Source organism: Leucoraja erinacea, chromosome 4 (assembly GCF_028641065.1).
Source record: "Leucoraja erinacea ecotype New England chromosome 4, Leri_hhj_1, whole genome shotgun sequence".
NCBI lineage: Eukaryota > Metazoa > Chordata > Chondrichthyes > Rajiformes > Rajidae > Leucoraja > Leucoraja erinaceus.
In genome coordinates this window covers 4,353,790-4,367,419 of record NC_073380.1, presented here as the reverse complement: position 1 = coordinate 4,367,419, position 13,630 = coordinate 4,353,790, and the positions used below count along the sequence as shown (strand labels likewise).

Sequence of the window (13,630 nt, the reverse complement as noted above, 5' to 3'; positions counted from 1 at the left end):
GAGGAAACTGGAGATCCCGGAGAAAACCCACGCAGGTCACGGGGAGAACGTGCAAACTCCGTACAGACAGCACCCGTGGTCAGGATGGATCCTGGGTTTCCGGCGCTGTGAGGCAGCAACACTACCCGCTGCCCCATCGTGCCACCCCCAGTGCTAGCCCTGGTTTAACCGCGGCGTTGATCTGTCGCGGAGTGACAGCGAGGAATTGCCGCAGCCGGCCCTACGTTGAGATTTCTTTGGATGGAAAGACGTACAGGTTTGTAGGTACAACTGTTCCCCAACACTCTCCACCGTCCAGCAGAGCTGGCCCTCGCTCGTCAGTGTGTGTGTGTGTGTGGCTGTGTGCGTCTGTGTGTGCGTGTGTGTCTGTGTCTGTGTCTCTGTCTGTGTCTGGTGTAAGGCAGTGTGTACACGTTGGGTTTTGTTTGACAGTGATACAGAAGGATGGCAAGGGGAGCAAGCAGTACGTGTTCACCATCAACTCCCAGCAGACGTGTCACCCCGCGCAGCTGCTCGACGTGGCAGCCGACAGTCAGGACGACCTGACCGACTGGGTGGCCAAGATCCGTGAAGCAGCGCAGAACGCAGACGCCAGGGTAAGGCAGCGTGGGCAGCAAGGAGCCCACACTCAGGGCAACTCTATCCCAACACACACCTGCTGGTTTTGGTTCGGGCTCCCACCTGCTTCCCTCTCCAGCCTTTGTCCAATACCGTGTCGAAGGACGAGAAGCTAAAGCCAAGAAGCTGAATGTACATCACGCCAAAAAGCCAAGATACTGAACGGACACGACACAGAACGGACACGACACAGAACGGACAAAACGTCTCCGGGGACGGGATTGGTCCAACACCTTGACTGTCATGGTAAAGGTCAACGATTGGTCCAAACCGCCACATCTATGACATCACTGGCTAGGGGAGATGGGAGGGAGAGTGAGGGGGGGAGTTTGAGTTTGCGTTTGTAAAATGATGGCAGTGACTCCAAGCTGCTGCTATTGCCACAGGCAGTGATGTGATGGACGCCCCGGGGTCTGGTCCAATCGCTGACCTTTGTCCATGACTGACAATGCGTTGGACCAATCCCGTCCCTGGAGACGTACAAGGCACAACAATTCTTGCAGCAAATATAGACTTTTGGAAAGTATTTCATACCTATTTATCATTTTGGCTTCAAGTCTGTTCGGCATCTTGGCTTTTCGACGTAATATCCGTTCAGCATCTTGGCTTCGGCTTCTCGTCCTTCAGCGTCCTGTCCGGCTACCGTCCAACACAACAAATACAACAGACTTTACAGTCCGAGGAAGGGTCTCAACCCGCAATGCCACCCATTCCTTGTCTCCACAGATGCTGCCTGACCCGCTGATTTACTCCAGCACTCTGTGAAACGTCACCTATCCATGTTTTCCACAGACCAGTGATCCCCGCACACTAACACCTGGCATCACCAGGTATTGAAGTGCATGGCTGCAGCAATTGAGAGGAGGAGAGTGCAGGTGAATTCAGCGGGCATCAGGACTGAGAGTGCAACGATTCATTTTGTCTGTGAAAGGCCGAGGAGGGATATTTGTAGACAGGTCTGAGTCAGGCCAGTATCGGGAAGCCAATGATTGGGAGATGTGGGTAGATTTAGGAGGACAGCTTGTTGTTCCACTGTAAATAATCACTACTAGTTTGAGGCCTGATATAGTGTGATGGTCAATAAGTCAGTGGATAGTAAGTAAGTAAGTTTATTGGCCAAGTATTCACATACAAGGACATTATTGCCATAGAGGGAGTGCAGAGAAGGTTCACCAGAACAGATTCCTGGGATGTCAGGACTTTCATATGAAGAAAGACTGGATAGACTTGGTTTATACTCTCTAGAATTTAGGAGATTGAGAGGGGATCTTATAGAAACTTACAAAATTCTTAAGGGGTTGGACAGGCTAGATGCAGGAAGATTGCTCCCGATGTTGGGGAAGTCCAGGACAAGGGGACACAGCTTAAGGATAAGGGGGAAATCCTTTAAAAACCGAGATGAGAAGAACTTTTTTTCACACAGAGAGTGGTGAATCTCTGGAACTCTCTGCCGCAGAGGGTAGTCGAGGCCAGTTCATTGGCTTTATTTAAAAGGGAGTTAGATGTGGCCCTTGTGACTAAGGGGATCAGAGGGTATGGAGAGAAGGCAGGTACGGGATACTGAGTTGGATGATCAGCCATGATCATATTGAATGGCGGTGCAGGCTCGAAGGGCCGAATGGCCTACTCCTGCACCTAATTTCTATGTTTCTACAAGGAATCTGCCTTGGTGCTCCGCCCACAAGTAACAACATGACATACAGTGACAGTTACGAATGACTCAGAAAACACTAAACATTAATAATAAAAAACATTAATGATAAAACACCATTGATCAAGGATGTGAACCAACAAAATACCAGATCAAAGGGAGGCTACAGATTTTTGGCTGTTGAGTAGAGCTACTAGTCGTGGATAAAAAATGTGTTTATGTCTGGCTGTGGCAGCTTTGACAGTCCGGAGTCCCCTTCCAGAGGGAAGTGATTCAAAGAGTTTGTGGCCAGAGTGAGAGGGGGTCAGAGATGATCTTGCCCGCTCACTTCCTGGCCCTTGTAGTGTACAGTTCATCAATGGAGGGAAGGTTGCAGCCAATAACCTTCTCTGCTGATCGGACGATTCGCTGCAGCCTCCGGATGTCGTGCTTGGTGGCTGAGCCAAACCAGAGTGGACTATAGTGTATTTTATAGAACCTCACGCTGCCTCGGCAAGGCCAGCAGCATAATCAAGGACCAGTCTCATCCCGGCCACTCCCTCTTCTCCCCTCTCCCATCGGGCAAAAGGTACAGAAGTGTGAAAACACACACCTCCAGATTCAGGGACAGTTTCTTCCCAGCTGTTATCAGGCAACTGAACCATCCTACCACAACCAGAGAGCGGTCCTGAACTACTATCTACCTCATTGGTGACCCTCGGACTATCCTTGATCACACTTTGCTGGCTTTACCTTGCATTAAACGTTATTCCCTTACCATGTATCTGTACACTGTGGACGGGTCGATTGTAATCATGTATTGTCTTTCCACTGACTGGTTAGCACGCAACAAAAGCTGTTCACTGTACCTCGGTACACGTGACAATCAACTGAACTGAATGGTTGATGTTTGCGATTTAAAACAGATGCAGGAAGGGAAGATCATGGAGAGACGGAAGAAGATTGCACTGGAGCTGTCGGAGCTTGTGGTTTATTGCCGTCCCGTGCCCTTCGATGAAGAGAGTAAGTCTTACCCGTATTTTCCGCCATTCCAACGCAAACACTCCAATACCTTGACTTATCTTATCACAGTTTACTGGTCCTCTATTGCCAAGTGTGCACCTTGTAGCTAAAGGGATCAGGGGGTATGGAGAGAAGGCAGGTACAGGATACTGATTGGGGATGATCAGCCATGATCATATTGAATGGCGGTGCAGGCTTGAAGGGCCGAATGGCCTACTCCTGCACCTATTGTCTATGTTTCTATTGCATCGCTCACACATGCACTGGGTAGAGTGGATGTGGAGTGGATGTTTCCACTACTGGGAGAGTCTAGGACCAGAGGGCACAGCCTCAGAATTAAAGGACATTCCTTTAGGAAGGAGAAGAGGAGGAATTTATTTAGTCAGAGGGTGGTGTATCTGTGGAATTCTTTGCCACAGAAGTCTGTGGAGGCCACAAGTCAGTGGATATTTTTAAGGCAGAGATAGATAGATTCTTGATTAGTGCAGGTGTCAGGGGTTATGGGGAGAAGGCAGGAGAATGGGGTTAGGAGAGAGAGATAGATCAGCCATGATTGAATGGCGGAGTAGACTTGATGGTCCGAATGGCCCAATTCCGCTCCTATCACTTATGACCTTTACAGTTACAGTTTTGGTTACATTTTAGTATATGGTCACGTGTACCGAGGTAACGTGGAAACCTTTGCAAGAGGCACCATATTTTGCGGCCATTTGCAAAAAGCAAATGTCCAAAGTGGAGTCCACGATCTGGATGTTCTGCAGCCCCTCCATCCAGAATAAGCCAGGTATTGTGTAAGAAAGAGCAGCAGATGCTGGTTTAAACCGAATATGGACACAAAACGCTGGAGTAACACAGCGGGACAGGCAGCATCTGAAGAAAGGTCACGACCTGAAATGTCACCCATTCCTTCGCTCCAGAGATGCTGCCACCCGCTGATGTCACCTATCCATGTTCTCCACAGATGTTGCCTGACCCACTGAGTTACTCCAGCACTCTGTGTTTAAGCCTGGTATTGGTTGGGTTACTTTTCTCATTGAGGTAGTGTCTGTTGTGGAAGAGGTTTCTCCATCTGCGACAGCACATCAAGGGTCTCTATCACAGTCCTCCTCTCCAGAATCCAGGAACCGGCTAGACCTCCCGCAGCGGAGGTAGAAACATAGACAATAGGTGCAGGAGTAGGCCATTCGGCCCTTCAAGCCTGCACCGCCATTCAATATGATAACCATATAACAATTACAGCACGGAAACAGGCCCTTCTAGTCCGTGCCGAACAACTTTTTTCCCTTAGTCCCACCTGCCTGCACTCATACCATAACCCTCCATTCCCTTCTCATCCATATGCCTATCCAATTTATTTTTAAATGATACCAACGAACCTGCCTCCACCACTTCCACTGGAAGCTCATTCCACACAGCTACCACTCTCTGAATAAAGAAGTTCCCCCTCATGTTACCCCTAAACTTCTGTCCCTTAATTCTGAAGTCATGTCCTCTTGTTTGAATCTTCCCTACTCTCAAAGGGAAAAAGCTTGTCCACATCAACTCTGTCTATCCCTCTCATCATTTTAAAGACCTCTATCAAGTCCCCCCTTAATCTTCTGCGCTCCAGAGAATAAAGACCTAACTTATTCAACCTATCTCTGTAACTTAGTTGTTGAAACCCAGGCAACATTCTAGTAAATCTCCTCTGTACTCTCTCTATTTTGTTGACATCCTTCCTATAATTGAGCGACCAAAATTGTGCACCATACTCCAGATTTGGTCTCACCAATGCCTTGTACAATTTTAACATTACATCCCAGCTTCTATACTCAATGCTCTGATTTATAAAGGCTAGCATACCAAAAGCTTTCTTTACCACCCTATCTATATGAGATTCCACCTTCAAGGAACTATGCACGGTTATTCCCAGATCCCTCTGTTCAACTGTATTCTTCAATTCCCTACCATTTACCATGTACGTCCTATTTTGATTTGTCCTGCCAAGGTGTAGCACCTCACATTTATCAGCATTAAACTCCATCTGCCATCTTTCAGCCCATTTTTCTAAATGGCCTAAATCACTCTGTAGACTTTGGAAATCCACTTCATTATCCACAACACCCCCTATCTTGGTATCATCTGCATACTTACTAATCCAATTTACCACCCCTTCATCCAGATCATTGATGTACATGACAAACAACAAAGGACCCAACACAGATCCCCGAGGCACCCCACTAGTCACCTGCCACCAATCCAACAAACAGCCATCCACCATTACCCTCTGGCTTCTACCATTCAGCCACTGTTGAATCCATCTTGCTATTCCTGCATTTATACCCAACAGTTTAACCTTCTTAACCAACCTCCCATGAGGAACCTTGTCAAAGGTCCACTGCTTTACCCTCGTCAATTTCCCTAGTAACCTCTTCAAAAATTTCAAGAAGATTAGTCAAACATGACCTTCCAGGCACAAATCCATGTTGACTGTTCCTAATCAGACCCTGTTTATCCAGATGCTTATATATATTATCTCTAAGTATCTTTTCCATTAATTTGCCCACAACTGAAGTCAAACTAACAGGTTGATCATGGCTGATCATCCCCAATCAGTATCCTGTACCTGCCTTCTCTCCATACCCCCTGATCCCTTTAGCTACAAGGGCCACATCTAACTCCCTCTTAAATATAGCCAATGAACTGTGGCCTCAACTACCTTCTGTGGCAGAGAATTCCACAGATTCGCCACTCTCTGTGTGAAAAATGTTTTTCTCATCTCGGTCCTCAAAGATTTCCCCCTTATCCTTAAACTGTGACCCCTTGTCCTGGACTTCCCCAACATCGGGAACAATCTACCTGCATCTAGCCTGTCCAACACCTTAAGAATTTTGTAAGTTTCTATAAGATCCCCCCTCAATCCGCTAAATTCTAGCGAGTACAAGCCGAGTCTATCCAGTCTTTCTTCATATGAAAGTCCTGACATCCCAGGAATCAGTCTGGTGAACCTTCACTGTACTCCCTCTACGGCAAGAATGTCTTTCCTCAGATTAGGAGACCAAAACTGTACGCAATACTCCAGGTGTGGTCTCACCAAGACCCTATACAACTGCAGTAGAACCTCCCTGCTCCTATACTCAAATTATTTTGCTATGAATGCTAACATACCATTCGCTTTCTTCACTGCCTGCTGCACCTGCATGCCTACTTTCAATGACTGGTGTACCATGACACCCAGGTCTCGTTGCATCTCCCCTTTTCCTAATCGGTCACCATTCAGATAATAGTCTACTTTCCTGTTTTTGCCACCAAAATGGATAACCTCACATTTATCCACATTATACTGCATCTGCCATGTATTTGCCCACTCACCTAGCCTATCCAAGTCACCTAGCATCCTCCTCACAGCTAACACTGCCCCCCAGCTTCGTGTCATCCACAAATTTGGAGATGTTGCATTCAATTCCCTCGTCCAAATCATTAATATATAGTGTAAATAGCTGGGGTCCCAGCACTGAGCCTTGCTGTACCCCACTAGTCATTGCCTGCCATTCTGAAAAGGACCCGTTTACTCCTACTATTTGCTTCCTGTCTGCCAGCCAGTTCTCTATCCACATCAATACTGAACCCCCAATACCGCGTGCTTTAAGTTTGTATACTAATCTCTTTTGTGGAACCTTGTCGAAAGCCTTCTGAAAGTCCAGATACACAACATCCACTGGTTCTCCCCTATCCACGCTACTAGTTACATCCTTGAAAAATTCTATAAGATTTGTCAGACATGATTTACCTTTCGTAAATCCATGCTGACTTTGTCCAATGATTTCACCACTTTCCAAATGTACTGCTATCCCATCTTTAATAACTGACTCTAGCAGTTTCCCCACTACCGACGTTAGACTAACTGGTCTGTAATTCCCCGTTTTCTCTCTCCCTCCCTTTTTAAAAATTGGGGTTACATTAGCTACCCTCCAATCCTCAGGAACTACTCCAGAATCTAAAGAGTTTTGAAAAATTATCACTAATGCATCCACTATTTCTGGGGCTACTTCCTTAAGTACTCTGGGGTGGAGCCTATCTGGCCCTGGGGATTTATCGGTCTTTAATCCATTCAATTTACCTAACATCATTTCCCGGCTAACCTGGATTTCACTCAGTTCCTCCATCTCATTTGACCCCCGGTCCCTTGCTATTTCCGGCAGATTATTTATGTCTTCCTTAGTGAAGACAGAACCAAAGTAGTTATTCAATTGGTCTGCCATGTCCGTGTTCCCCATGATCAATTCACCTGTTTCTGACTGCAAGGGACCTACATTTGTTTTAACTAATCTTTTTCTCTTCACATATCGATAAAAATTTTTGCAGTCAGTTTTTATGTTCCCTGCCAGTTTTCTTTCATAATCTATTTTCCCTTTCCTAATTAAGCCATTTGTCCTCCTCTGCTCCACTCTGAATTTCTCCCAGTCCTCTGGTAGGCTGCTTTTTTCTGGCTAATTTGTATGCTTCATCTTTTGTATTGATACTATCCCTGATTTCCCTTGTTATCCACGGATGCACTACCTTCCCCGATTTATTATTTTGCCAAACTGGGATGAACAATTGTTGTAGTTCACCCATTATAACTGTTTTACCTTTTTTGCACGCATTTCTAATTTCCTATTTGATGCCATCCCCAACTCCACTACTACTGTTAGGTGGCCTGTACACAACTCCCACTAGTGTTTTTTGCCCCTTAGTGTTTTGCAGCTCTACCCATATCGATTCCACATCCTCCAAGCTAATGTCCTTCCTTTCTATTGCGTTAATCTCCTCTCTAACCAGCAACGCTACCCCGCCTCCTTTTCCTTTCTGTCTATCCCTCCTGAATATTGAATATCCCTGGATGTTCAGCTCACAGCCTTGGTCACCCTGGGGCCATGTCTCCGTGATCCCAACTATATCATAGTCATTAATAGCTATCTGCACATTCAACTCATCCACCTTATACTCCTTGGTGTTGAGACACAAAGCCTTCAGGCTTGTTTTTACAACACTCTTACCACTTATACAATTATGTTGAAAAGTGGCCCTTTTTGATTTTTGTCCTGGATTTGTCTGCCTGCCACATTTTACCTTATTACCTATTGCTTCTACCCTCATTTTACACCCCTCTGTCTCTCCGCTCACATATTTAAGAAACCCTTTCCCTTTAATTCCATCCTCGACTATCCCATTTGACATTCCATCCACCTTGTTCAGTTTAAAATCACCCATGTAGCAGTGGCAAACCTGCCTGCCAGAATGCTGGTCCCCCACCTGTTAAGATGCAATCCTTCCCTTTTGTACAGTTCCCCCTTACTCCAAAACAGATCCCAGTGATCTAAGAATCTAAATCCCTGCCCCGTGCACCAGTTCCTCAGCCACACATTAAGGTCCTGTATCTCCCTGTTCCTGCTTTCGCTAGCACGAGGAACTGGAAGCAAACCGGAGATAACAACCCTGGAGGTCCTGCTTTTCAGCATTTTTCCGAGCTCTCTAGAGGTGATGGCTGTCTCTTCCTCTTTGAAACAGATCGAGGAAAGGAAGATGATGGAGAGAAATGAAGAAATCCTAATGTACTGAACACCCAACAAGGATAAAGTATAAATGCCTTTGACTGGACATGTGTGGGATACATCAGAAACCATTAAAGAATTAGTTTGGGTTTCACCGAGAGCAGGAACGATATATCTTGTAGGAAGTGCAGATGCTGGTCTAAACCAAAGGAAAGACATATATTTGGAGCAGACACCAGAATCCAGGGAATTTTACATAGTTTAACAATAAGGGGTCGGATATTTAGGACTGAGATGAGGAGAAACATTTTCACCCAGAGAGTTGTGAGTCTGTGGAATTCTCTGCCACAGAAGGCAGTGGAGGCCAATTCACTGGATGTTTTCAAGAAAGAGTTAGGTTTAGCTCTTAGGGTTAAAGGAATCAGGGGATATGGGGAGAAAGCAGGAACGGGGTACTGATTGTGGATGATCAGCCATGACCATATTGAATGGCGGTGCTGGCTCAATAGGCCGAATGATCTACTCCTGCACCTATTGTCTAAGTTTCTTGGTACTGCGTGTGTGTGTGCCTGTGCGTGTAATGCGTTTGTGCATGCGTGTGCGCGCATGTGTAATGCGTGTGTGTGCGTGTGCGCGCGTGTGTAATGCGTGTGTGCGTACTTTCAATCACCCATTGACCAGGTGTTGTGTTTCCTGCAGAGATCGGCACGGACAAGGCGTGTTACCGGGACATGTCATCGTTCCCGGAGACCAAGGCTGAGAAATACGCCAACAAGGGCAAAGGCAAGAGGTTCCTGCAGTACAACCACCGGCAGCTGAGTCGGGTTTACCCGCGCGGGCAGCGGCTCGACTCCTCCAACTACGACCCACTGCCCATGTGGCTGTGTGGCAGTCAGCTGGTGGCCCTCAACTTCCAGACGCCAGGTAGGGTGGCATCGGTCAGTGTGGGTATGGACACTGGTCAGTGTGGGTGAGGGCACCGGTCAGTGTGGGTGAGGGCACTGGTCAGTGTGGGTGAGGGCACTGGTCAGTGTGGGTACGGGCACTGGTCAGTGTGGGTGAGGGCACTGGTCAGTGTGGGTGAGGGCACTGGTCAGTGTGGGTGAGGGCACTGGTCAGTGTGGGTGAGGGCACTGGTCAGTGTGGGTGAGGGCACTGGTCAGTGTGGGTGAGGGGGTGAGGGCACCGGTCAGTGTGGGTGAGGGCACTGGTCAGTGTGGGTGAGGGCACTGGTCAGTGTGGGTGAGGGCACCGGTCAGTGTGGGTGAGGGCACTGGTCAGTGTGGGTGAGGGCACTGGTCAGTGTGGGTATGGGCACTGGTCAGTGTGGGTGAGGGCACTGGTCAATGTGGGTGAGGGCACTGGTCAGTGTGGGTACAGGCACTGGTCAATGTGGGTGAGGGCACTGGTCAATGTGGGTGAGGGCACTGGTCAGTGTGGGTGCGGGCACCGGTCAGTGTGGGTGAAGGCACTGGTCAGTGTGGGTGAGGGCACCGGTCAGTGTGGGTGAGGGCACTGGTCAGTGTGAGGGCACTGGTCAGTGTGGGTGAGGGCACTGGTCAGTGTGGGTGAGGGCACTGGTCAGTGTGGGTGAGGGCACTGGTCAGTGTGGGTACAGGCACTGGTCAGTGTGGGTATGGGCACCGGTCAGTGTGGGTGAGGGAACAGGTCAGTGTGTGGGTACAGGCACTGGTCAGTGTGGGTGAGGGCACCGGTCAGTGTGGGTGAGGGCACCGGTCAGTGTGGGTGAGGGCACTGGTCAGTGTGGGTACAGGCACTGGTCAGTGTGGGTGAGGGCACTGGTCAGTGTGGGGCACGGTCAGTGTGTGGGTGGGCACCGGTCAGTGTGGGTGAGGGCACTGGTCAGTGTGGGTATGGGCACCGGTCAGTGTGGGTGAGGGCACTGGTCAGTGTGTGTGAGGGCACTGGTCAGTGTGGGTATGGGCACCGGTCAGTGTGGGTGAGGGCACCTGGTCAGTGTGGGTGAGGGCACTGGTCAGTGTGGGTGAGGGCACTGGTCAGTGTGGGTGAGGGCACTGGTCAGTGTGGGTACGGGCACTGGTCAGTGTGGGTACGGGCACCGGTCAGTGTGGGTGAGGGCACTGGTCAGTGTGGGTGAGGGCACTGGTCAGTGTGGGTGAGGGCACCGGTCAGTGTGGGTGAGGGCACCGGTCAGTGTGGGTACAGGCACCGGTCAGTGTGGGTGAGGGCACCGGTCAGTGTGGGTGAGGGCACTGGTCAGTGTGGGTGAGGGCACTGGTCAGTGTGGGTGAGGGCACTGGTCAGTGTGGGTGAGGGCACTGGTCAGTGTGGGTGAGGGCACTGGTCAGTGTGGGTGAGGGCACTGGTCAGTGTGGGTGCAGGCACTGGTCAGTGTGGGTGAGGGCATCGGTCAGTGTGGGTGAGGGCACCGGTCAGTGTGGGTGAGGGCACCGGTCAGTGTGGGTGAGGGCACCGGTCAGTGTGGGTGAGGGCACTGGTCAGTGTGGGTGAGGGCACTGGTCAGTGTGGGTGAGGGCACTGGTCAGTGTGGGTGAGGGCACTGGTCAGTGTGGGTGAGGGCACTGGTCAGTGTGGGTGAGGGCACTGGTCAGTGTGGGTGAGGGCACTGGTCAGTGTGGGTGCGGGCACTGGTCAGTGTGGGTGAGGGCACTGGTCAGTGTGGGTACAGGCACCGGTCAGTGTGGGTGAGGGCACTGGTCAGTGTGGGTACAGGCACCGGTCAGTGTGGGTGAGGGCACTGGTCAGTGTGGGTGAGGGCACCGGTCAGTGTGGGTGAGGGCACTGGTCAGTGTGGGTGAGGGCACCGGTCAGTGTGGGGTGTATGGGCACTGGTCAGTGTGGGTGAGGGCACTGGTCAGTGTGGGTGAGGGCACTGGTCAGTGTGGGTGAGGGCACTGGTCAGTGTGGGTGTATGGGCACTGGTCAGTGTGGGTGAGGGCACTGGTCAGTGTGGGTGAGGGCACTGGTCAGTGTGGGTGAGGGCACTGGTCAGTGTGGGTGAGGGCACTGGTCAGTGTGGGTGAGGGCACTGGTCAGTGTGGGTGAGGGCACTGGTCAGTGTGGGTACAGGCACTGGTCAGTGTGGGTGAGGGCACTGGTCAGTGTGGGTGAGGGCACTGGTCAGTGTGGGTGAGGGCACTGGTCAGTGTGGGTGAGGGCACTGGTCAGTGTGGGTGAGGGCATCGGTCAGTGTGGGTACGGGCACTGGTCAGTGTGGGTGAGGGCACTGGTCAGTGTGGGTACGGGCACAGGTCAGTGTGGGTGAGGGCACTGGTCAGTGTGGGTACAGGCACTGGTCAGTGTGGGTACACTGGCACTGGTCAGTGTGGGTGGGGGCACTGGTCAGTGTGGGTGAGGGCACTGGTCAGTGTGGGTGAGGGCACTGGTCAGTGTGGGTGACAGGCACTGGTCAGTGTGGGTGAGGGCACCGGTCAGTGTGGGTGCAGGCACTGGTCAGTGTGGGTGAGGGCACTGGTCAGTGTGGGTGCGGGCACTGGTCAGTGTGGGTGAGGGCACCGGTCAGTGTGGGTGAGGGCACTGGTCAGTGTGGGTACAGGCACTGGTCAGTGTGGGTGAGGGCACTGGTCAGTGTGGGTGGTCAGTGTGGGGGCACTGGTCAGTGTGGGTGAGGGCACTGGTCAGTGTGGGTGAGGGCACTGGTCAGTGTGGGTGAGGGCACCGGTCAGTGTGGGTGAGGGCATCGGTCAGTGTGGGTGAGGGCACTGGTCAGTGTGGGTGAGGGCACTGGTCAGTGTGGGTGATGGGCACCTGCACACCACCCTCGGGCACAGCCACAGTATTGAGTAGAGGTTGGGAGGTCATGTTGCAGTTGGATAAGACGTTGGTGCGGCCACATTTAGAGTATTGTGTTCAGTTCTGGGCACCATGTTATAGGAAGGATATTGTCAAGCTGGAAAGGTTTCAGAGATTACGAGGATGTTGCCAGGACTAGAGGGTGTGAGCTACAGGGAGAGATTGAGTAGGCTGGGTCTCTATTCCATGGAGTGCAGGAGGATGAGGGGAGTTCTGATAGAGGTGTACAAAATCATGAGAGGAATAGATCGGGTAGATCCACAGAGTCTCTTGCCCAGATTAGGGGAATCGAGGATCAGAGGACATAGGTTCAAGGTGAAGGGGAAAAGATTTAATAGGAACTTGAGGGGTAACTTATTCACACAAAGGGTGGTGGGTGTATGGAACAAGCTGCCAGAGGAGGTAGTTGAGGCAGGGACTATTCCATTGTGTAAGAAACAGTTAGATAGGTACATGGATAGGGCAGGTTTGGAGAGATATGGACCAAGTGTTAGCAGGTGGGACTAGTGTAGATGGGACATGTTGGCCTGTGTGGGTAATTTGGGCAGAAGGGCCTGTTTCCATACTGTATCACTCTGTGACTCTGGTAGTGTACATGGTATGTATGTGTAGTAAAGAACTGCAGATGCTGGTTTAAATCAAAGGTAGACATAACATACTGGAGTAACTCAGCGAAACAGGCAGCATCTCTGGAGAGAAGCAATGGGTGACGTTTCGAGTTGAAACCTTTCTTCAGACTGGAGAAGGGTCTCGACCCGAAACGTCATCTTACACATACCATGTACACTACCAGAGTCATAGATTGATACAGCGTGGAAACAGGCCCTTCGGCCCAACTTGCCCACACCGGTCAATCACCACACTCACCTAAACACCTTCATTCGAGACCCTTCTTCAGTCTGAAGATGGGTCTCGACGCAAAACGCCACAAGGCTCGGTGTTGGGGCCGCAACTGTTTACCATATATATTAATGATTTGAAAGAGGGAATTAGGAGCAACACTAGCAAGTTTGCGGTTGACACAAAGCTG

The 13,630-nt window shown here is 50.3% G+C and overlaps 1 protein-coding gene across 1 annotated transcript in view; it reads left to right on the top strand.

Annotated features, from left to right (window-relative positions):
• LOC129696002 (1-phosphatidylinositol 4,5-bisphosphate phosphodiesterase gamma-1-like) overlaps positions 1–13,630 on the top strand; it is a 130,152-nt gene that overhangs the window by 95,199 nt on the left and 21,323 nt on the right. Inside the window, exons 23-25 of the mRNA XM_055633422.1 lie at positions 433–596; positions 3,175–3,271; positions 9,484–9,708. Of these exons, the coding sequence (XP_055489397.1) occupies positions 433–596; positions 3,175–3,271; positions 9,484–9,708 (486 nt within the window). The remainder of the gene's footprint in view (positions 1–432; positions 597–3,174; positions 3,272–9,483; positions 9,709–13,630) is intronic.